Source organism: Aulonocara sp. 'chitande type north' Nkhata Bay, linkage group LG20, assembly GCF_057382095.1.
Source record: "Aulonocara sp. 'chitande type north' Nkhata Bay isolate Kocher_YH1m ecotype deep benthic linkage group LG20, A_spYH_male_GT1.1, whole genome shotgun sequence".
NCBI lineage: Eukaryota > Metazoa > Chordata > Actinopteri > Cichliformes > Cichlidae > Aulonocara > Aulonocara sp. 'chitande type north' Nkhata Bay.
Window position 1 is genome coordinate 35065222 of NC_141363.1, and position 20259 is coordinate 35085480.

The window sequence follows — 20259 nt, forward strand, 5'->3', positions numbered from 1 at the left end:
CCCTCTCCATCCCAGACTATTTTGTTCTGGGCCAATGCTTACTGAATATGACTTGAACAGCTGGAAGAACCTTACCAGCAGCAGTCGGAAAAATAACAACCTTTTTTTGTAAAGATAATATGATGCTACCTTGCCCAAGCAAGGTAAATCTATATATTTATCACGAGTTCTTGTTTTGACAAGACTTATTTTGTACTTGTGTTACTCAAGTTATTATTTATAAGAAAAAAAAATCAAATACATTTTTCTCGTAAAATATCCTGCAGCAAAAATCTTATTTCTCACCAAACGTTCTTTGAATGATGAACTCATGGTAGGTTTAGGATTTATACAATATAATTTTGTCTGCTATTTGACTTAATTTCAACAATACCCTTCACTCTAAACTGTTACTACAAAGACAAAGCAGGGGGGAAGACCAAAATGCTCCACTGACTTTATATTGCCTGTCACTTGTGTTTGCTATAAATATGTGTTTGTGGTTCTAGTCCTGCCAAAAGTCACAAGCACAATAACAAAAGCTGACAAGAAAATCATTTTAATTTTGTCTGCTCAGTTATTTACCGTTACTCACACTATATAAGTCGTTGCAGAAACAGAATGCAACTTAGCGGTATCTGCTACAGGATGCATGCCCTCCAATCTGAGAAGCCAACCACCTGCGTAGCAAGCAGATATCTGGGTAAAGACTCCCATTTATAACTCCTGGACATTGTTTGCAGAATAATCCATAATAATTAACAAGAAAATAAACTTATATACTGCCAAACTGTCAGATGATAGTCCATATCATCATAGCAGTTTTTGGTCCTTGTGCCTTTTAGTTAATTGCTGTCACACAGGCTATTTACAAGCGTGCATTTAGAACCTGAAGAACTGAACAGAGAACTGAAATTTTATATGTGGCAGTGAACACTTGTATTTTTTTTTTTTTTTTTTTTTGCCTGTCCCATTTAGTTCTTTAGCCATCAGATTTGTTGTCTGAAGACCAACAAGGATACCCAATGGATTTACTTTGCCGAATGGATCATCACGGCCTTGCCATATTGGTCCATTTGATCGAGCTTTGTTGTTATTGTTTATTTTATTTTATTTCCAGTTGTTACAGACGGGACAGACATGACTGGGGGATAGGCAAGGGAGAAAGAAAGATGAAGGAAAAGAAAGACAGAAGGGGAGAGGGACAGTGAGAAAGGGCACTTAAAAAGAGAAAGAAGAAAAAAAATTCTCCTGGATCACCTGTTGAGAGAAAAAGAAGAGAAAACAGGCAACAACAAAAAAACAGAGCAACATACTAAACACAACACCATCGCATTAATCTAGCGGCAGTGAACACTTGTAAAGATGAAACTGTAATACTACTTTGCATCGTTTTATCAAAAGGTAAATTCATATTTGTGTAAGTTAATTTACAGTTATAATTTGGATAACAATGGGATATTTACAAATCAGAGAACTACACAGAATGTTATAATGTGACTTTGCTATCTATAGTAGCTCACTAACACAAAGCAAGTGCTTTTCAGCCATCTTGCCCTATTATTCTTGTTTGTATCTATATCCTGCTACCTTCTGTATCTGGCTCTACGGGTATTTTTGGTAGGGTTTCATATGCTATAGATAAAAGATAGATGAAGACCATTCCCACTGGTTTGCACACTGCCATAATTAAATCCTCAAGTTCAACATTTCGATCATTGCTCTCTTAGTAAAATCAAATGTGACAACCAGTGTTGGTCAAGTTACTTGAAAAAAGTAATCAGTAACTAATTACCGATTACTCCCCCCAAAAAGTAATCCCGTTACTTTACTGATTACTTATTTTCAAAAGTAATTAATTATTTAGTTACTTAGTTACTTTTTAAAAACACGATTTACAACCTGAATAGGTGATAAAGCGATAGATCTTTCAACCCAATTCTACTTTTTCTACATAATCCATCATACAAAATGTAATCAAATGGAAAAGTCTCTTTTTTTAACTTGTTTTATTAGTTTTAATCTTTTAACTTTATGCATCAAGCAAAAATTTTATTATATGCAACATTCTCTGACTGGAAGAAATTTGTTTAACATTTAAACTTATTTTCTGCACATTCCAGCACATAAAATATATATTTTTTGTGTGTTTACACTCACTCTTTCAAATAGATGCAAGTAAAACACAGCAGAAAATAAATAACATCAAAGACTAGCGGTCCTGTTGCTCTATTTTCACCTGTAAAGCAGGAGTAGGGTAGGCGGAGGTTTACCCTGGTGCAGGTGTGCCGCAGCGGTCAGTGGAAGAATCCACGAGTTTCTCTGTGAGTTTCCCATTACGTGGTAGCGCACTCCCGGTGCTTGCATGGAAGTTTAGGGGGGTTTTTTTTCGCTTTAAAAGAAGTTTTCTTCCCACACACAACGGACACAAATGTTTTTGTCACTTTTTATGGAATCAAACTCAAAGTAAGGTCAGTACTTCCACGCTTTAAACGCTGCACGCTCATACTCTCTCCCGCAGTCAATATATGATGCACTGTTGATCTGCACACAGCTGTTGTCACGAATGGCGCACTCGCTTACGTCACTCTCATGAGACATTCTCGCAAAAAAATCACGGTTTTAGTAACGCAGTAACGCAGCGTTCCTACGGGAAAGTAACGGTAATCTAATTACCATTTTTGCAATAGTAATCCCTTACTTTACTCGTTACCTGAAAAAAGTAATCAGATTACACAACCATGGAGTGGATCTGACTGACACCCAAGGGCAAAATCCATGTCCTCTAGCATACTCTCTTTTATTATCAGGGCTCCAAATGTTGAATACTATGTCTCTCATATTTCAATGGTAAATATAAACCGACAGCCCACAGCTGGTTAGCTTACTAGAATACTGGAAACCTTGTGAAACAGCTGGGCTCCATCTGACACATATGATGCGTTCATATGAAAGTTTCATTTCTTTATATTTTGCTAAGAGATGGGAAATAACCTGCTGTTTTCAGGGGGTGCTCCGCTGTGTGTGACTCAGGTCGCTTAACTCAGTGTTGGTTGATCTGTTCCTTGACACCCAACAGTGTGATAAACTTTTATAGACTGGAGGTTGTGTGAGTTTGATTGTGTGAGAAGGTTGTGTGGGTAAGTTGCAGATGAACTGCCTTTTCTTAGGATTAATAAAATTATTTGAATCTCAATCTGAAATAGGTGCAATGCGTGAAAGATGCAAACACACGTTTAAATAAAGTATATAATAAAGTATAGAAGGCAAAAAACCGTGTCTGGCTTGACTTTATTTTTTATCCAGATATGCTTTTAGTTATTTGGCAGTGAGTCATACTGTAAAATGAAGCTGTTGCAAATCAGTATTTCACGGGTGGATCAAAATATTCTGGGAAGTAGCTAGCCGGTCGTCACGGCAAAGCTACGAGAGCGTCTCTCAGCATGGGCCCGAAAAAAGTTCTGTCAGCCGAGGAAGGAGACGATATTAAGAAGTCGCTGGAGTTTATGACAGAGGAGATTTCTACTGTCAAACTGCAGCAGAAAGCCATCCTGGACCTGGTCGAGGAAGTTAAGGCTCTCCGCATCCAGAACGCCGAGAAGGATCGGCGGCTGGCGTACCTGGAGAACAGAGTGGCGGATTTGGAGCAGTACACCCGGATGAACGATGTTATCATCACGGGGCTTCGCATCAAACCCCGGTCATACGCCCGGGCGGTCGCCACTGACAATGTAGGAGGGCCAGGAGAGGAAGATGTCAACTCCACGGAGCATCAAGTGGTTACCTTTCTACGGTCCAAAGGTGTGGAAGTGGATTATAACAACATTGAGGCTTGCCACCCTCTACCCCGAAAAAATGACAGTAACAAACCAGCCATCATTGTGAGATTTGCAATCAGAAAACAGAAAACAGCACTGTTAAAACAAGGAAGGAAACTGAAAGGATCCGATGTCTTCATGAACGAACATCTGATAAAAAGAAATGCGGACATTGCCAGGGAAGCACGTTACTTGAAGAAACAGGGAAAAATTCAAAATACATGGACCACCAACTGCAAAGTATTCATTAAACTCAATGGAACACCGGAACAAGCCAAAGTGTTGGTCATCAGAAATATGGAAGAGCTGGACAAATACTGAGGTCAACTTACTCTGGAGGTATGAATACACATGTGACGTGACACACAACACAACACATGGCACAGTCCAAAAGAACTTCATCTGCATCCGGCAACAATATTAACATGACTCATTGGAATTCTCTTTATGATAATCTGGAACTGAGAACATTTCGATACACAGACCATAATGTTCTAGACTTAGAAAAGGATATAGACCCGGAAAATAATTTCTTCTACAACATCAGCTGTAACTGCTGCTACTTCACTGATGAACAGTTTAAGCACACCATCAACACGGAAAATAAATTATCAATAATCCATTTTAATAGCAGAAGTCTGTATGCCAACTTCAACAATATAAAGGAATATCTAAATGAGTTGACAAATCCATTTGGAATTATTGCCATTTCTGAAACATGGATCAATGCGGAGAAAGGAATGGACTTTGGACTGGAGGGATATGAAGTGAATTTTGTAAATAGAAGGAACAAGAGTGGAGGGGGAGTAGCTGTGTATGTGGATAAAAACCTAAACTACAAGGTGGTAGAAAGTATGACAACTGTAATTGATAATTTACTAGAATGTATAACAATTGAAATTTATAAGGAAAAAGAAAAAAATGTAATAATTAGCTGTATATATAGAACACCTGGCTCTAGTATTCAAGTATTTAATGACTTCATAGAGGAAATATTCTCTAAAACAAATCAAAAAGTTATGTTTATCTGTGGTGATTTTAATATTGACCTGTTGAATCCAAAAAAGCATAAAATGACCGACGAATTCCTAAACACTATGTACAGTTTGAGTTTACATCCTAAAATAACCAGGCCTAGCAAAATTACACCACATTGTGCCACCTTACTTGACAATATTTTCACTAACAATATGGAAAACAACATTGTGAGCGGAATATTAATTAATGACATCAGTGATCACCTACCAGTTTTTGCAGTTTATGACACTAATTATAAGAAAAATCAGCATGAAGAACAACTGAGATACAGACGTGTAAGGACGGAAGAAACGATGACTGCATTTAAGAACGATCTATTAAATCAGGACTGGGACAAGGTGTACAAAGAAGCTGATATTGATATTGCATATGGCATATTTTTAAGAATATTCATGGAGTTGTACGATAAAAACTGTCCAACAATAAAATACAACAGAAAGCACAAATATTCAGATAGACCATGGCTCACTAAGGGTTTACAAAATGCATGTAAAAAGAAAAATACACTCTATAGGGAATACCTAAAACAAAGAACAAAAGAAGCTGAAAATAAATATAAAAAATACAAAAATAAGTTGACCAATATTATACGTGTATGTAGAAAGGAGTATTATAGTAAAATATTGAACAACAATAAACATAATATGAAAGGAATATGGGATGTTTTAAACGGTATCATTAAAAATAATTCTGGACAACAAAGTTATCCACAATACTTTATCGATAATGGCAATCTTATGGAAAACACTGCTGATAAGGTCAACAGCTTTAATCATTATTTTGTAAATATTGGACCAAAACTGGCAGAACAAATTCCTGAGTCACTGCCATCAGTAGAATGTAGTGAAAACCTGATTGATAGGAACCCTAACTCAATGTTCCTCACATCAGTGGAGGAAAAAGAAATAATTGACATTGTACACATGTGTAAATATAAAACATCCACTGATTGTAATGATATTGACATGAAAATCGTCAAGAAGGTGATTGAAGGAATTGTAGGACCTCTAACATATATTTGCAACTTATCATTTCAGACGGGAAAAGTGCCAAACAAAATGAAAATAGCTAAAGTTGTGCCGCTGTATAAAACCGGGGATAGACGCCACTTCACAAATTACAGGCCTGTTTCTTTACTACCACAATTCTCCAAAATCCTAGAAAACCTGTTTAATAAACGATTAGACAAATTCTTAGATAAATATAAATTACTCTCTGACAGTCAATATGGATTCAGATCAAAAAGATCAACATCTCTGGCATTAATCAAATCAATTGAGGAGATTACGAATGCTATAGATCAGAAACAGTATGCAGCTGGAGTATTTCTGGATCTCAAGAAAGCATTTGACACAATCAATCATGACATATTAATTAATAAACTGGAACGGTATGGGATTAGGGGGGTTGTACTGCAATGGGTGAAAAATTATTTAAGTGACCGGAAACAATTTGTGAAGCTGGGTGTCCATTCCTCATCATGCTTGGACATTGCTTGTGGTGTTCCACAAGGCTCTGTACTGGGTCCAAAATTATTTATTATTTATATAAATGATATTTGTAAGGCATCTGATATATTAAAATTAGTATTATTTGCAGATGACACAAATATTTTTTGTTCTGGGGGGAATCTAAAGGAGCTGCTGGATACAATTACTTCAGAAATGTGCAAAATTAAAAAATGGTTTAACAGGAACAAACTATCGCTAAATCTAAGTAAAACTAAAATTATCTTATTTGGGAATTCCCTTAGAAATGCACAAGTGCAGATTCATGTAGATGGTGTGGAAATTGAAAGAGTACTTGAACATAAGTTTCTTGGTGTGATTATAGATGATAAATTAAACTGGAAGTCTCATATAAATCATATACATAACAAAATTTCAAGAAGTGTCTCAATCTTGAGTAAAGTAAAACACATTCTGGACCACAAATCACTCCACATTCTCTATTGTTCCCTGATTGCACCGTATTTGAATTACTGTGCAGAGGTTTGGGGCAATACTTACAAATGTTCGCTATCATCAATCTTTATATTACAAAAAAGGGCCATAAGGATAATCCATAAAACTGGTTACAGAGATCATACAAATCCACTATTCTTAAAATCAAAAATTCTAAAATTCACAGATCTGGTTCATTTTCTCACAGCACAAATTATATATAAAGCAATAAATAACCTGCTTCCTGACAATATTCTAAAAATGTTTTCTAAAAGGGAACGGGGATACAATTTGAGGGGGGAATTAAATTTAAAACATCCTCGTATCCGTACAACATTAAAAAGTTTTTGCATCTCTGTGTGTGGAGTGAAGCTGTGGAACAGACTAAGTAAAGATATGAAGCAATGTCCAAGCATGGCGCAGTTTAAAAAGCGGTTTAAGGATATGGTTTTTACAGGGTACAGGGAAAAGGTAGAGATTTGATAGGGTGTTCTTGTCTAATATTTTCATGTGTGTGCGCATGCACGGGTTTGTTGGTATGGGTATATATGTATGTGTATATGTATGTATATGTATGTATGTATGTATGTGTATATATATATATGTGTATATGTATATATGTATATGTATATATATGTATATATATATATGTGTATGTGTGTGTATGTATGTGTGTATATATATATATATATATATATATATATATATATATATATATATAATAAATATATATAAAATTGTAGGTTGTGTATCCTTCAGGTGTTAATAGGGTTATTGAAAATGTGTATATGTGCGTATGTGTGTATATACGTAGGTATGGATAGATAGAAACATATATGTGTATATATTAAAAAAAAAAAAAAAAAAAAAAATTACACATAACATATAATGTAATTAAAAGGAGGTATTTCTGTAGTCTATTGATACTAGATAGTGGAAAAGGGGTGGGATTAAATAAGCTTATGCTTCTTCCTGCTCCTTTTTGAACATGGATGTTATTTGGAGTTGTGGTTGCTCGTTTTCCTTTTGTTTGCTTTGTTCATTTGTCGCTTTTAATTCTATTTTTTTTTTATACTTTTTCAACATGTTCAAAATAAAGATTCAATCAATCAATCAATCAATATAGTGGTTTTTTTTGCATTTATAATTCAATCGCTTTTGTGAAGAACCCTTACACCACTGGCTGAAATGCAGTCCAAAACCATGACAGAGCCCCCACCTTGTTTTACAGATGGATGTAGACACTCTGTTGTACCTCTCTGCTAACCTCATCTCTATATACACTGACATATTTGAACCAAAACTTTTAAATTTGGATTCCTCACTCCTTAAAACCAGTTATGATTGATTTTCAGCTTGTTTCCTGTGTAATATGACACCCCGGCCCACGAGTTGAGGCTTGGGTGTTAAGTTTAGGGTTTTCAAGGTTTTTATCGTTAACTCGTTTTCCCTGGGTCTTTTCCTGTGTCTTATTTTGAAAGACATATTTATGCATTACCATAGCAATAAGAGAGCATTAAGGGACAAAGAGGAGGATGTTACTCTCAGTGTTGTTGGCACATACAGGAGGACGCTGTTAATAAACAACAATTACACCCTTAATTCACTTTTATTATTATATTTACAAAATACCACCATTTTTGTCTTGGGGATAGCGTTTTATTTTGTTGTATTTAACTGTGACACCTAAAGGCCGGTCTGTGAAAATATTGTTTGACATTAAATCTAATATGGCATGCTTCAGCATTCTCTCCCTGTTTCTCTTCCTTAGTTGTGGTTTCTTGACTGATTCTGATGAGGTGTCAACAAACAGTAGATGGATCAACTGAACAGTCTGATGCATCTCAGGTCCTGTGTCAGGTCTTTGCTGGATTTTTTTTTTTCTTAAGGACTTTTAGATATTGTTAATCTGTTTTTTTAGGTCTGCCACTCTTCTCAGGCTGCTAGTAACAATTTAAAATATTTTTTCTGCTAAGAACCAGTGTTGTGTAGACACATAAGGTTTTGGGGGGTTTATTTTAACATTTTTTATGTTTGAATGATTCATACATCAGCGGCTTACCAAAGTACGACAACAACAAACAATAAAAAAAAGAACATTCTTCTGAAACTGGTCAGGTACAAGGACTGGACTGAAAGTGAGTGAAAAACGTCCAACATCTAAATAAAAACGTTCATAGCAATTTTTTTGTTACAAAGAAGGCCCAGCCTTGGCATATCTTTCTTTATCGTCCTTTTTGAGTCTCTTTGAGTCTCACTGGGATCATAGCTATGCTATTAAATAAGAAGTGGAACTAGCAACTGAAAGCAAAAACTCATAAGGAAATGTGGGGGCACAGATTAAGTGAGCAGCACAATCATCTCCCCACACTCTTTACGATCAAACTCCCTTTTGCAGACAAAGGAGTGACCCTGTGCTGGACATTAGAAAGAATTAAAGCTGAAGGCACTTCCTCATTGTCTTCACGACATCCATTTTTTAAAAAATTTACAGTGTTTGTTCTAAAACCACAAACATTCATTTTTTACCAGTTTTACTTGTTTTTTAAAATTAATATTGTATATTCTACATTTATTAGTTGACCCAAAGAACTTCTACTTTATTTTCCAAAAATTTGAAGCTCACCTGGCAATAGATGATATGGACATCCTAATTTGAATTCCAGTATTTTGATTCCCAAGCAAAAAAACTAAGATTTTAAATTATAATGAAAGAAACATGATAAAATATTTTGGGGTTTTTTTACTACACAGCAGGCTGCATAACAGGATTCGAAGATGACTGAAGTAAAAGAATTACCAGAAATCATTTCTGAATACCTTTCCAAGCTGTTCAGCTGAACTTCATTTCACCATTGCTCACCATTTCTCCCCACCTCCACAGGCATAATAGGAAAATAGCTCATATAAAAACTGAAATTGTATTCTTTCCTCTGTAAAGAGAGATGATTGCATATCAAGTTGGCTGGTTGAAGTACCTCCTGTGTATGACTCCTGTGTGGTGGGAGAGGAAGCATTTTTCTTCCCACCAATGGAAGAGTGAGTCAGGTTTATGACTATGGGGAGCAGAGGGTGGCCTTTATTTCCCTGAGAAGAGTCATTATTATTGCCCTGCAAATTTATGGCTTGCTTCTGGAGAGAACCTACCAGCAGAGTGCCTGTCATTTCTCTCACTATCTTATGCATTATTGATAAGTCTATGGTCCTATCATCCATTGTGTGCTATTGCCATAACTCAACAGCAAAAAAACAACATATACAGTATATTGTAGATGTGTAGTGCAAGTCTTTCTTTTGTTCTCTCCACTATATTTTACACCACTATTTTATGAGGAATTTCATCTGTTAACCAGAAGTTATGAGAATACCTATAATGTCAACTTAACAACATAATAACACTGACCACACTTAAAGAAAATAAATATTACCACTTCTGTCTTAATAAAAATGTTGTCCAAAATTCATGACTGGAGGGAGAATGTATTGCACAACCACTTTTTCCTGCATAATTCTCATTTGTAAAAACAGACGAGTCAAATCAAACAGTGTGTTGTGAACCAGTTCACATGGGTTTGTGCATGGAGACAAAGAGAGTGGCTTCAGAGAGAACAGATATACAGTTTAATGATTGTGCTAATACGCTGAAGAAACTGGCTCAGGCACAAGGAACAAGAGCCGTTGCTTGTTTTCTAAAAAGAAGGTGAACCTCCATTACATATAATCTGCTCAAAAATAATTTAAAGGGATACTAATGTTACATATTTAAGTGTAATAAATCCTGACAATTATGTGGTTACACTACTTTGGAAGAAAACAGCTGTTTTATTAGGCTATGCGAGAGTAATTTGTCACATGACAGCTGATTAATTGTGGTAGTCGTCTTTTGTTAATGAGTCATGATAGATGCTTGCTATTAGCTATACACTTGGCAGTTACAAGAAGAGGTAATTAGATCATCATATTGTTAAAGGCTAATAAGGTTCGGCCATAACAAATAGATACTCTCCCTTGACCCAGTCCTTCACCTGGCTGTGATGCAGCTGCTGCTCAGAGAAAAGGTGAGAACAAAGAGCATCTGTGCCCAGACATCTTTCATTAGCTTTTGTTAAAAGTCCAAGTAAATGTGCCAATTTTAGATGCGGGAATTCACACAAATTGCAGTTTGTATACTGCAAGCATACATACACCACAATCACTGCGCAGCACTGAACAAGTTAATCAGTGATGTTTTATTTGGCACCTCCCACATATGCTACCTCTTTCTCTGTCTCTTTTCTCCAAAGCTCCTCTCACTGAAGGACCCTTCAGGCCAGCAGCAATCATCCTATTTAGACAGCTAAGAGGGCTGCTTTTTGAAACATGCTATTGTATAATGCTGCCAGTGCTTGCAATCATGCTCTTCACTCTGTGATGATGAGGTTAATTTGGGGTCTTTTGTGTATATTTTGCTGATTTTGTTGTTTACATAAGCTGTTTAATTTAGCTGCAAAACAAGCACATGTTCTTAATGTCCTTAATTGTGAACTATCAGCTTCCAATATCTTATATTTTTGGAAATTATGAATTAATTGGACTGGTCTTAGTTTCTCATTCAGATTTCAGTTCCTTTTGTTGCTTATGTGTGTTGTAAGAATTGACCTCTAAAGTATTTTTGCACACCATACATCCACTGTTAAGATTTTGTTTTTATTATTCTTTATAAAATTGTAAAAAAAAAAAAAAATGTCCAAGTGACAGAGTTTAAACTGTACATGTGGTGATGCATCCAGACCTACAATGGTAGAAGATTAATACTTAACAAGTTTGTTTATTAGCAAACCCCTTTAAGCTCAGCAAATCCATCACCATTGAACGACCTTATGAATACATTACAATACATTAATGCCGACTGTCAGCACACGGCTCACTTTGTGAGTTATGTTGTTTCTAATTCTGTTGCATTTGCACCCTCAGGTGACAGTACATACTCATCTTCATTATAAAGAAAAGGATCTCTAGTTTGTATTGATATTTTTCTAGATAGAATTAATAAACTAAATACTAATACAATTAGCATTTTAAAATTGAGCATTCATTTTTCTTGCCAATAGGGCTAAAGGGTTTTATCCACTTGTATCATTAAATGGTATATGATAAGCTTGTTATTGCTGCAGATTCTTTGCATCATTTTGTGACATGTAGTCTTTAAAATGCTAAAACATACCCAAACTTTTTCATGTGTCATTTAACTTTGAAAAATGACACACAAAAGGCATAAAGTGTGTCGACATGACAGGCAGTTGGTGCTTCTGCTTGTTTATACATAAACCCATTATGCCATATCTGATCTTATTTGACGACAGCAGATGAGTAACATAGTTTCACACATTGTGCAGTCATAGACTACTCATAAATTACTATCACGTATAATGTAAATCTTTAGAAATCCAGTGTGTCACTGAATACAGACATTGAAAGTGCTACATTCTCCTAAAATGTGATATTTTGACACCAGTTGCACAGTACAAGGGGAATAACATGTCAACCAAACTGTAATTATGAGGAATGATTTTAGGTAAGTGTTATTAGAAATAGCAAATAAAGCAGTGGCATGTTTGAAAAGAATACATTAATATGCATTAGTTTGTATTAGCAAGCTGAGTTTTCACTGTTAATATGTCATATCTGGTACATTGTGAAAAGTGCATTTGGGAAATGCTTTAATGACAACCTGCAGTGAGAACCTTTAATTTTCTGTTTTCAATTCTGATATTAAAAAAAATAGCTGATATTGTTTTCATTTGGGTTTTTTTTTTCCCAAAACATTTTTGAGTTGTTAATTGGCAGCTACATTATAGTAAGTCTTTGTCTGTAAGAGCCTCCCAGATCTGCTGAAGCCCAGGTTGTGTGTAAGTTGTTGAATGGGTTATTTTTGCTCCTCTTTAGAAACAAAACATCATCATTTCAGTAATTTGTTTTTAGTTCAGCAAATTAGACTGCCCTACAAATCAAACTGTAATTTGATTTTATAAACTGTACTAGTAGATGACAACAGATTTCCCAGGTACCCCTGTGGGCAATTTAAAATCACCAATTAACCTAACCCCATGCATGTCTTTGGACTGTGGGAGGACGTCAGAGAAAACATGAACTCCACACAGAAAGGCCCTAGGCTCGATTCAAACCCAAAGTCTTCTTGCTGTGCGACAATAGTGCCTGCCACCACACCACAGCAGTATCTAACACTCACACACACACTTCGACACACTCAGCATCTTGCCCAAGGACACCTCTACACATGGACAGGAGGAGCCAGGGACTGAGCCACCAACCTTCTCATTTGGACGCGACCCACGCTACCACCTGTAGTATTTGTTTAACAGAGCTGCTCTAAATTAGCACTACTGATAATTACCAAAATATTTTTTCTCTAATAGCTAATCGCCAGCAGTAGAATGTAGATTGCAGATTGCTCTGTAATATAAATTATACTTTTAATGTTAAAGGTATATGTATATTATTTGCATTCCTCAAAAGAAAAAATTGTTAATTTGTTACTTCTCAGAGAATTCCAGCGTACCCACCTCAAACTGGGGTATTAAAACTTAAATCCAGTTTGTTATTTCATGATAATAGAATTTTTAGTTTTGAACAAGTTTTTTTTATTGTTTATATCATCGTCTTTTAATAAATAATTTATCTATAATTTTATATCTTTAATTTACATATTCTGTGAGGTCTTAAATAATTAGTGAATCATTACTCATTTATTACTGGCAGGCAAGAGATTGAAGAAAATCTGAGGACTTTAGCACTTGGAAAACATGACTCAATGGGGTAGTTTGGTGCGCTACTAGATATTTGCAATACTAGATTAGTTGAGAGTGACTCAAGATAAACTACCACTACATTTTACTTTGTGTTTTGTCCTGCCTGCCTGTGCTCTCTTTTTCTTTTCTCTCCACTTTCTTCTTTTCTCTTTGCCCTCAGCCTCAAACTGGTCACAGCAGATGGCTGCCCCTCCCTGACCCTGGTTTTGCTGGAGGTTTCTTCCTGTTAAAAGGGAGTTTTATCTTCCCACCATTGCAAAGTGCTTAGCCCTAAGGGGTTGCTTGACTGTTGTTTTTTTCTGCAGAATACTGCAGGGTCTTTGCGTTATAGTATAAAGCCACTTTATCCAACTGTTGCTGTGACATGGTGCCATGTTAAAAAAAAAAAAAAAACTCAATTGAAATGATTGAAATGATTGAATTTTAATTTTACCAACAAAATGCAAAGCTGTGCTAAAAAAAAAGAAAAAAAAGAAAAAAAAGATTAATAGGATCAATTAACTGCTTGTTTCAGTAACTTATTGGAATAAAATTCAAACAATAATAAACTACTAATTATACTGAACAGATTGTGTTGCCCAGTGTTTCCTATTGCAACCAACCTCAGCTCTCTGTAGCAGCATTAAAAAGTCCATATTATTTTTAATAATATGGCAAAACCGTATACATTGGTTGTTTAATGGTTTCAGCTGGTTCTTCGAAATAACATAAAAAGAAAAAGAATGGATTCTTCAACCTGCAAAGCAGAAAATTAGGTTGACTTTCCACCTGTGCAGCTATTGACAGCTCCTTTAAAACTGTTGCTCAACTACATGAAAGGGGAAAAAAATCCCTCTGTGTTCATACATACTGTGTGCTGCACACAAAGACATCCTTTTTCTATTGTAATTTCCTTCTGAGAGAACCTATAAGGTCTGCTTTAAAGACATTTTATTGACTTGTCCATGTGGTTTATAGGTTTCTAAATGGCTCCACTTCTCTTTAGAAAAAGAATGGGAATTTAATCACACACCTTTGGCGGGCTTAGTGAGGCAGCTGTGACAGTCAACAACCTCATCATGTCAGGCAGAGACTCAGGAGAGACTGTCCTTGAAACACAAAGAACCTCGGAGGACATTGATTCACTTCAGCCACTGTAGCGCTCATTCACAGTTACAAAGGCCAGTGTTCACCAAACCTTTCAGCACCAACAAGAGACAATAAAACAACATAAATCAATGTGGGTATCAAAATAAGTTAGTCATTAATGCCTCCCACATTTCCAGAGAAAGCTGCTGTCACTACAGCTCCCTGCTCATGGACAATTTCAGTTCAGGGTAATGATACACTTAATTATTCTGGGTCCTGGCCAGAAATGTTCAAATGGCACAATTTGGTAACAGAATTCCAGTAATATGAGGTTCTTGGTGTGTAATTACACAGATGTTATGAGTGAATCAGGTACTGTATATGGGCTTGCAGTTGATTTGTGTCATCATGTTTCATCCTGCTTTTCATTTTGAGGCAAGGACAAGCCGATACGCCTCAGTTGCTCTCATAATTATTTCTGCTCCTCTCCCTTTTTCCATGCCTAGTGTTTCTGTCTTGCTCTCAGTCTTGGCCCAGGCCTGGGTGTCGATCCCTGAGGATATGATGCTGGAATGCCTATCACAAGCGTCTCCAGATGGGTATTGGGAACCATCTTAGATTCGATAAAATTTTACAAATCAAGACTGAGGAATTAAATGAAATCTTACAATGTTATCTCTCGGGTCGAATTGGTCACTGAAGTGTGCTGCCTTGATAGACCGATAATGCAAGCCACTTGCTTTTTATCATCCACATGTCATAGATTCCACCTGAGTGCTTATGTGCACAATGTGTGAATGTTAAAGTCCTTGCAGGCAGTTTATGTCATCCTTCCATTCTTCAGTTCTTCAATCAAATTTGTTTATATAGCAGTGTGGTATTCAGTGGATAGATTATAATCCGCAGGACAATCCTTGTATTCTCCCTGTAATATGCATAAAACAGCAGCACCTTCCCCAGACGCACAAGCTTTCGTCGTTGGCTGCATTCAACAGATAAAGAGGAACAATGGTTCTAATAGGCTGCACAGAGTCTCCGCAACCAGTGTTTCGGCAATGCACATTTGTTCTCACAAAGGCTAAATGTATTTTGAGTGGCAGATTAAGGATATTGGTCAGAGGCTCTGCATTGTCAACTCTGAAAAGTGGGGTAAATGTGTGCTTGGATGATAATTCACACATTCTTAAGCTTGACGGCGAACAAAAAAGCAGCTCTGTTCTTGGTTTTGGGAAATGTGTTTCACAGATTGTTAATTATGGGTAGCATAATCTCATTAAGTCCTTTTGCTTTGCGACTCAATTTCTTTTACAAGCATTAGTCATGATTGAGTAGTTTAGAGGTTTAAGTTCCTCTTTTGTCTGAGTTCAAAAAATGTCCGTCTTCATAAGAGCTGTTTTTTTGGCCCATTTGTATTCCACAAGGAAACCTGATGTCCACAGCACCAGTAGCACAGTTTGCCTGCTTGAGTGTCTGTAATATTAAACTGTCTTGGCTTATAAAAAACATAAACATTCAATGTTGCGATTCTACCAAAAAATAAGGGAATGTAAGATTTACTGCTACCATCTGACTGTAGAATACAATATACCAGCAACCTCTTATACAACCTCTTTTCACCAGTGATGTTTACTTCGTCACGTAACAAATGACACTGTGAAAACAATATGACAATGTGAGAGGGTCACTCGTAGTGAAAAACCTATAGAGAATTGTCCCCTGAATCTGCAGCTTCCCTCTGCTTTACAGAATTTTAGAGTTTTAACTTTTTGTTTTGCTGCCTGGCCTGTAACTTTGTTTTGTTCAACTTTTTTTTTGGTTCACCCTTTCTGTGAAGTTTTAGAAAACCTCAGTTAGTGTTTAGCTGATAAAAAAAAGTGCTTCAAAAGAAACATGGACAGATGCTTCCCTTAAGACATGGTATAGATCAAAAACAACTAAAAGGAGAGTGAATGTTGAACGTATTCTCTTGTGGAGTCCCCCAAGGCGCTGTATTAGGACCACTGTCATATAAAATTTATGAACTGAACAGTTAAGCACTGAGCTAAAACTGGCTCCATAAAGCTAAAGAGCTGCAGATAATGATTTGCTATGGATTTAGAGTAGTAGTCGCTTTTTTATTCTTACACTGTATACATATTCTCATATGATACACTGGTAGAGAGACAGCGTAATGAATGACAAAGAAATTGCTCTGCTTTAGTATTGTTGGGTCACAGTAAAGCCTTTGATGCACCAGACGCAGGCAACGTGTCAGTATTTCTGGGTCAGTTGCTGTTTTTTTTCTACTTCTTAATACAGGTATTTTTCAGATACTGTTCTTAATTCTACCACCTCATCTATCTATCTATCTATCTATCTATCTATCTATCTATCTATCTATCTATCTATCTATCTATCTATCTATCTATCTATCTATCTATCTATCTATCTATCTATCTATCTATCTATCTATCTATCTATATTCTTTTTTCATTTTTCTTTCTTTCTTTCTTTAGCCTTTTAACTGGAAGATAACTACTGTAGCTAGATGCATGTAACAGTATTAGATATATTCAAGGAAAGTACAGATACCTCACATTTTTACCAGTGTAATGTACTTGAGCAAATTCACTCTGTTATATTCCATCACTGCTAACAGCTTACTGCTCATATGTCTGTGAACAGTCCTTTAAAGATGAACCAGTATAATCAGCCATGAGTGTTTCGTAGAACAGATAAACTTTCATCTGATTCAGGTTGCCCTCTTTGGGTTTTTGAGGGTGAAGTAATATCTAGATTCCCACCATGTTACCCTCTTTATATTCAGATGTTTACTGCTTTTGCAGGAGAAAATCTATTTTTCTAAACATTTGTGATGTGCGTATGATTTTGATCTACATATATGTAAATCAGGGTGATTATGGCCTAAAACAAGGCAGTATTCTTTCAAAGTGTTTGATTTTGAGAGTAGAGTACTGCCTTATCTTTGATGATCTGATATATCTAGTCTCGGTTGGATATAATCCTTGGGGACTCCTTGGACAGGCTGATGTAGCAAGTGGTCCTCTCTCTGCAAGAACATGTCAACGCATCTAATATATCTATGCATAGCCAGATCTGGCTATCGATGTTTATTTTTGACCAGTGATGTCTTGTTAGCAGCTTCATCCACAGGGCTGATGAATAAACTCTTAAGTCTCTGGTATATGCACGATGTTGCCCTCCCTCAGAGTGTAAACAATGTGCAGACAGATTAGTTCTGCTGCTGTGGGTGAAGCAGATTAGCAGAGATTATTAACAAACATGTTGAATTAAACAGACAGTATCACTTATTTCTTTGCAAACATCCCAGCTGTGTGGTTAAGGGTGCAAGTGCTTAAACCAGCATGGTAAAAACACCATGTCTCCCCACGGGAGCAGTCATCACCTTGATTGGACACAGAGCTGCCTGGATTCAATCTTCTTGGTCCCAATTACGGTCAGATTTACTGACATCAGTCACAGTTCATCACAGTGATTATGCTCAAGCTGTTCAGTGAGGAGATGATACAGAGCTTATGGGAACCACCACTAATTGGTGGTCTTCACTCTCTCACGTTCTGTCTACTCATATCTATTCCACTGGGATACATACAGATTTGTCATATCTACACTGCATAATCCTTTTGGGTTACAACAATTTTATAATAATGTATTCGAGTTTTCCTTTATGTACTCTCCCAACTGTCTGAAAGCCTCCACTATCATTCTCATCCCCAAAAAGACTAGTATAAACAGGCTCAATGACTACAGACCTATAGTCCTCACAGCATATAATGTTAAAGTACATGAGAGATTGTCTATCCCCCTCCCTTGACCCCCACCAGTTTGCTTGCAGAACTAATCGGTCCACGGAGGATGCCATCACCATCACCCTTCACAGAGCGCTGAGCCATCTGGAGAACAGGAAGAGCCACGTGAGGATGCTCTTCTGGGACTACTGCTCAGTGTTTAACACCATAATACCAGACATCCTCACCAAACTGGACCACCGTCAGATACCCCCTGCCACCTGCTACTGGATCAAAAACTTCCTCACCAACCGACCTCAGTCAGTCCAACTCAGCCCCCCGTCACTCAGCACCAGATCTCGCTGGGCTGCATTCTCCGCCCTCCTACTGCACACCAATGCATCCAACCAACGTTATCGTCAAGTATGCCGGTGACACCGGTGACGGTGGTTGGGTTTATCTCTAATGGAGATAATACAGTGTACAGGGCAGCGGTAGAGAACTTGTCCTGCTGCTGCTCAGAAAATAACCTGAAGCTGAACGTCCTTAAAACAAAATAACTCATAACTCATTCCCCACTCATTCTAAACAGAGGACGGGTAGAATTCGTGTCTACCTTCAGGTTTCTGGGCACCCACATCTCAGCTGAGCTCATCTGGACCCACAACATCAACACCCTGGTGAAAGCCTCCTGTCTCAGAAGAACGCCTTGCACCCCACCCACCACCTGTTTGATCAGCTGTCCTCTGGTCAGCACCTCAGGTCAATCAGGTCCCACACCTCTAGACTCACAAACAGCTTCTTCCCTCTGCCATTTGGAGTGTCAATAAACACTATCCCCCCCACACCACATCCCTGTCCACCCACTGCACTAATCTGAGCCATGGTCTGAGTAACCCCCATCATTCAGGTCACTCACACACAGACTCTATTCAGATCAAGTCTTGTCTTTGCACTACTTCCAAGCACTTTTCAAATTGTATGTACCTCTACAATGACATGGGGCTATTCTATTCTGTTCTATGCTATTCTATTCTACTGATACTCCACTGGTACCATCATTTTCTCCATGGTTTGGCTTCAAATTGTATTTACTCCAGTTTTTGTAGATGTACATGACTGTTAATAATATGCTCTTTCCCCTTTTAATGTCATGTTCAGAGTAGTGGAAATTATTCATGTTCAGTATTAAGAAGAAATGTGTCGCTTTGTGAAATATTGTCTTCTTTACTTAGCAGCAAGATAGAGTCATTCTTTACTTTTTAAACTTATGAACAAAAACACGACTTAAAATGACAAAAACTGGACTAAAGTTACAGAAATAATTTTGGACTTGGAGTATTAGTCAGGTAAATGAGGACAACTGAAAATGTCTCTTTGAGGTCTGGGTAATTGTGATGAAAATGTATTCCTGGTTATCTTCCATTTTACAAACCACAAAATGAATGTGCTGGTGAGAAAATAACAGACAGAGATAGAATGATAATGATCATGTTACTGATAAAAAATATAAATTCATTAAAAAAAAACAGAAAATAAATAATAACCCTTAAAAACAAACTCCTCAACAACGATCAAATTTGTAATTAATTCACGAGAAATCAAAACATATGTAAACCAGAGTATAATATATTTTTAGACATATGGAAATTAAAGCAATTTTGTGGTCGTATTCGAGTGATCTTATTCAGCTGTCTAATGAGTGAGTCATCGCTTGCTATGGTATAATCAGCATAAGGCACCAACTGAAGAGGAGCAAATGGAAGCAAATCGAAACAAGCCTTTGTTACACAATCATGACCACTTGCTCTTGTCAAACAGAAAGACTTAGAAAGAAAACCCTGTCTCTGATGCA

General features: G+C 36.8%; 1 protein-coding gene across 1 annotated transcript; it reads left to right on the forward strand.

The window, feature by feature from the left end:
* The first annotated feature begins 3381 nt into the window (after positions 1-3381).
* Positions 3382-4207, forward strand: LOC147306114 (uncharacterized). Its single transcript, XM_086278457.1, has one exon. The coding sequence runs from the start codon at positions 3423-3425 to the stop codon at positions 4116-4118; it is 696 nt and encodes a 231-aa protein (XP_086134583.1). The 5' UTR covers positions 3382-3422; the 3' UTR covers positions 4119-4207.
* Positions 4208-20259: the final 16052 nt, after the last annotated feature.

Excerpts from the sequence above, each read along its gene's own strand:
- LOC147306114 (XM_086278457.1), top strand. The coding sequence starts at position 3,423 with ATGGGCCCGAAAAAAGTTCTGTCAGCCGAGGAAGGAGACGATATTAAG.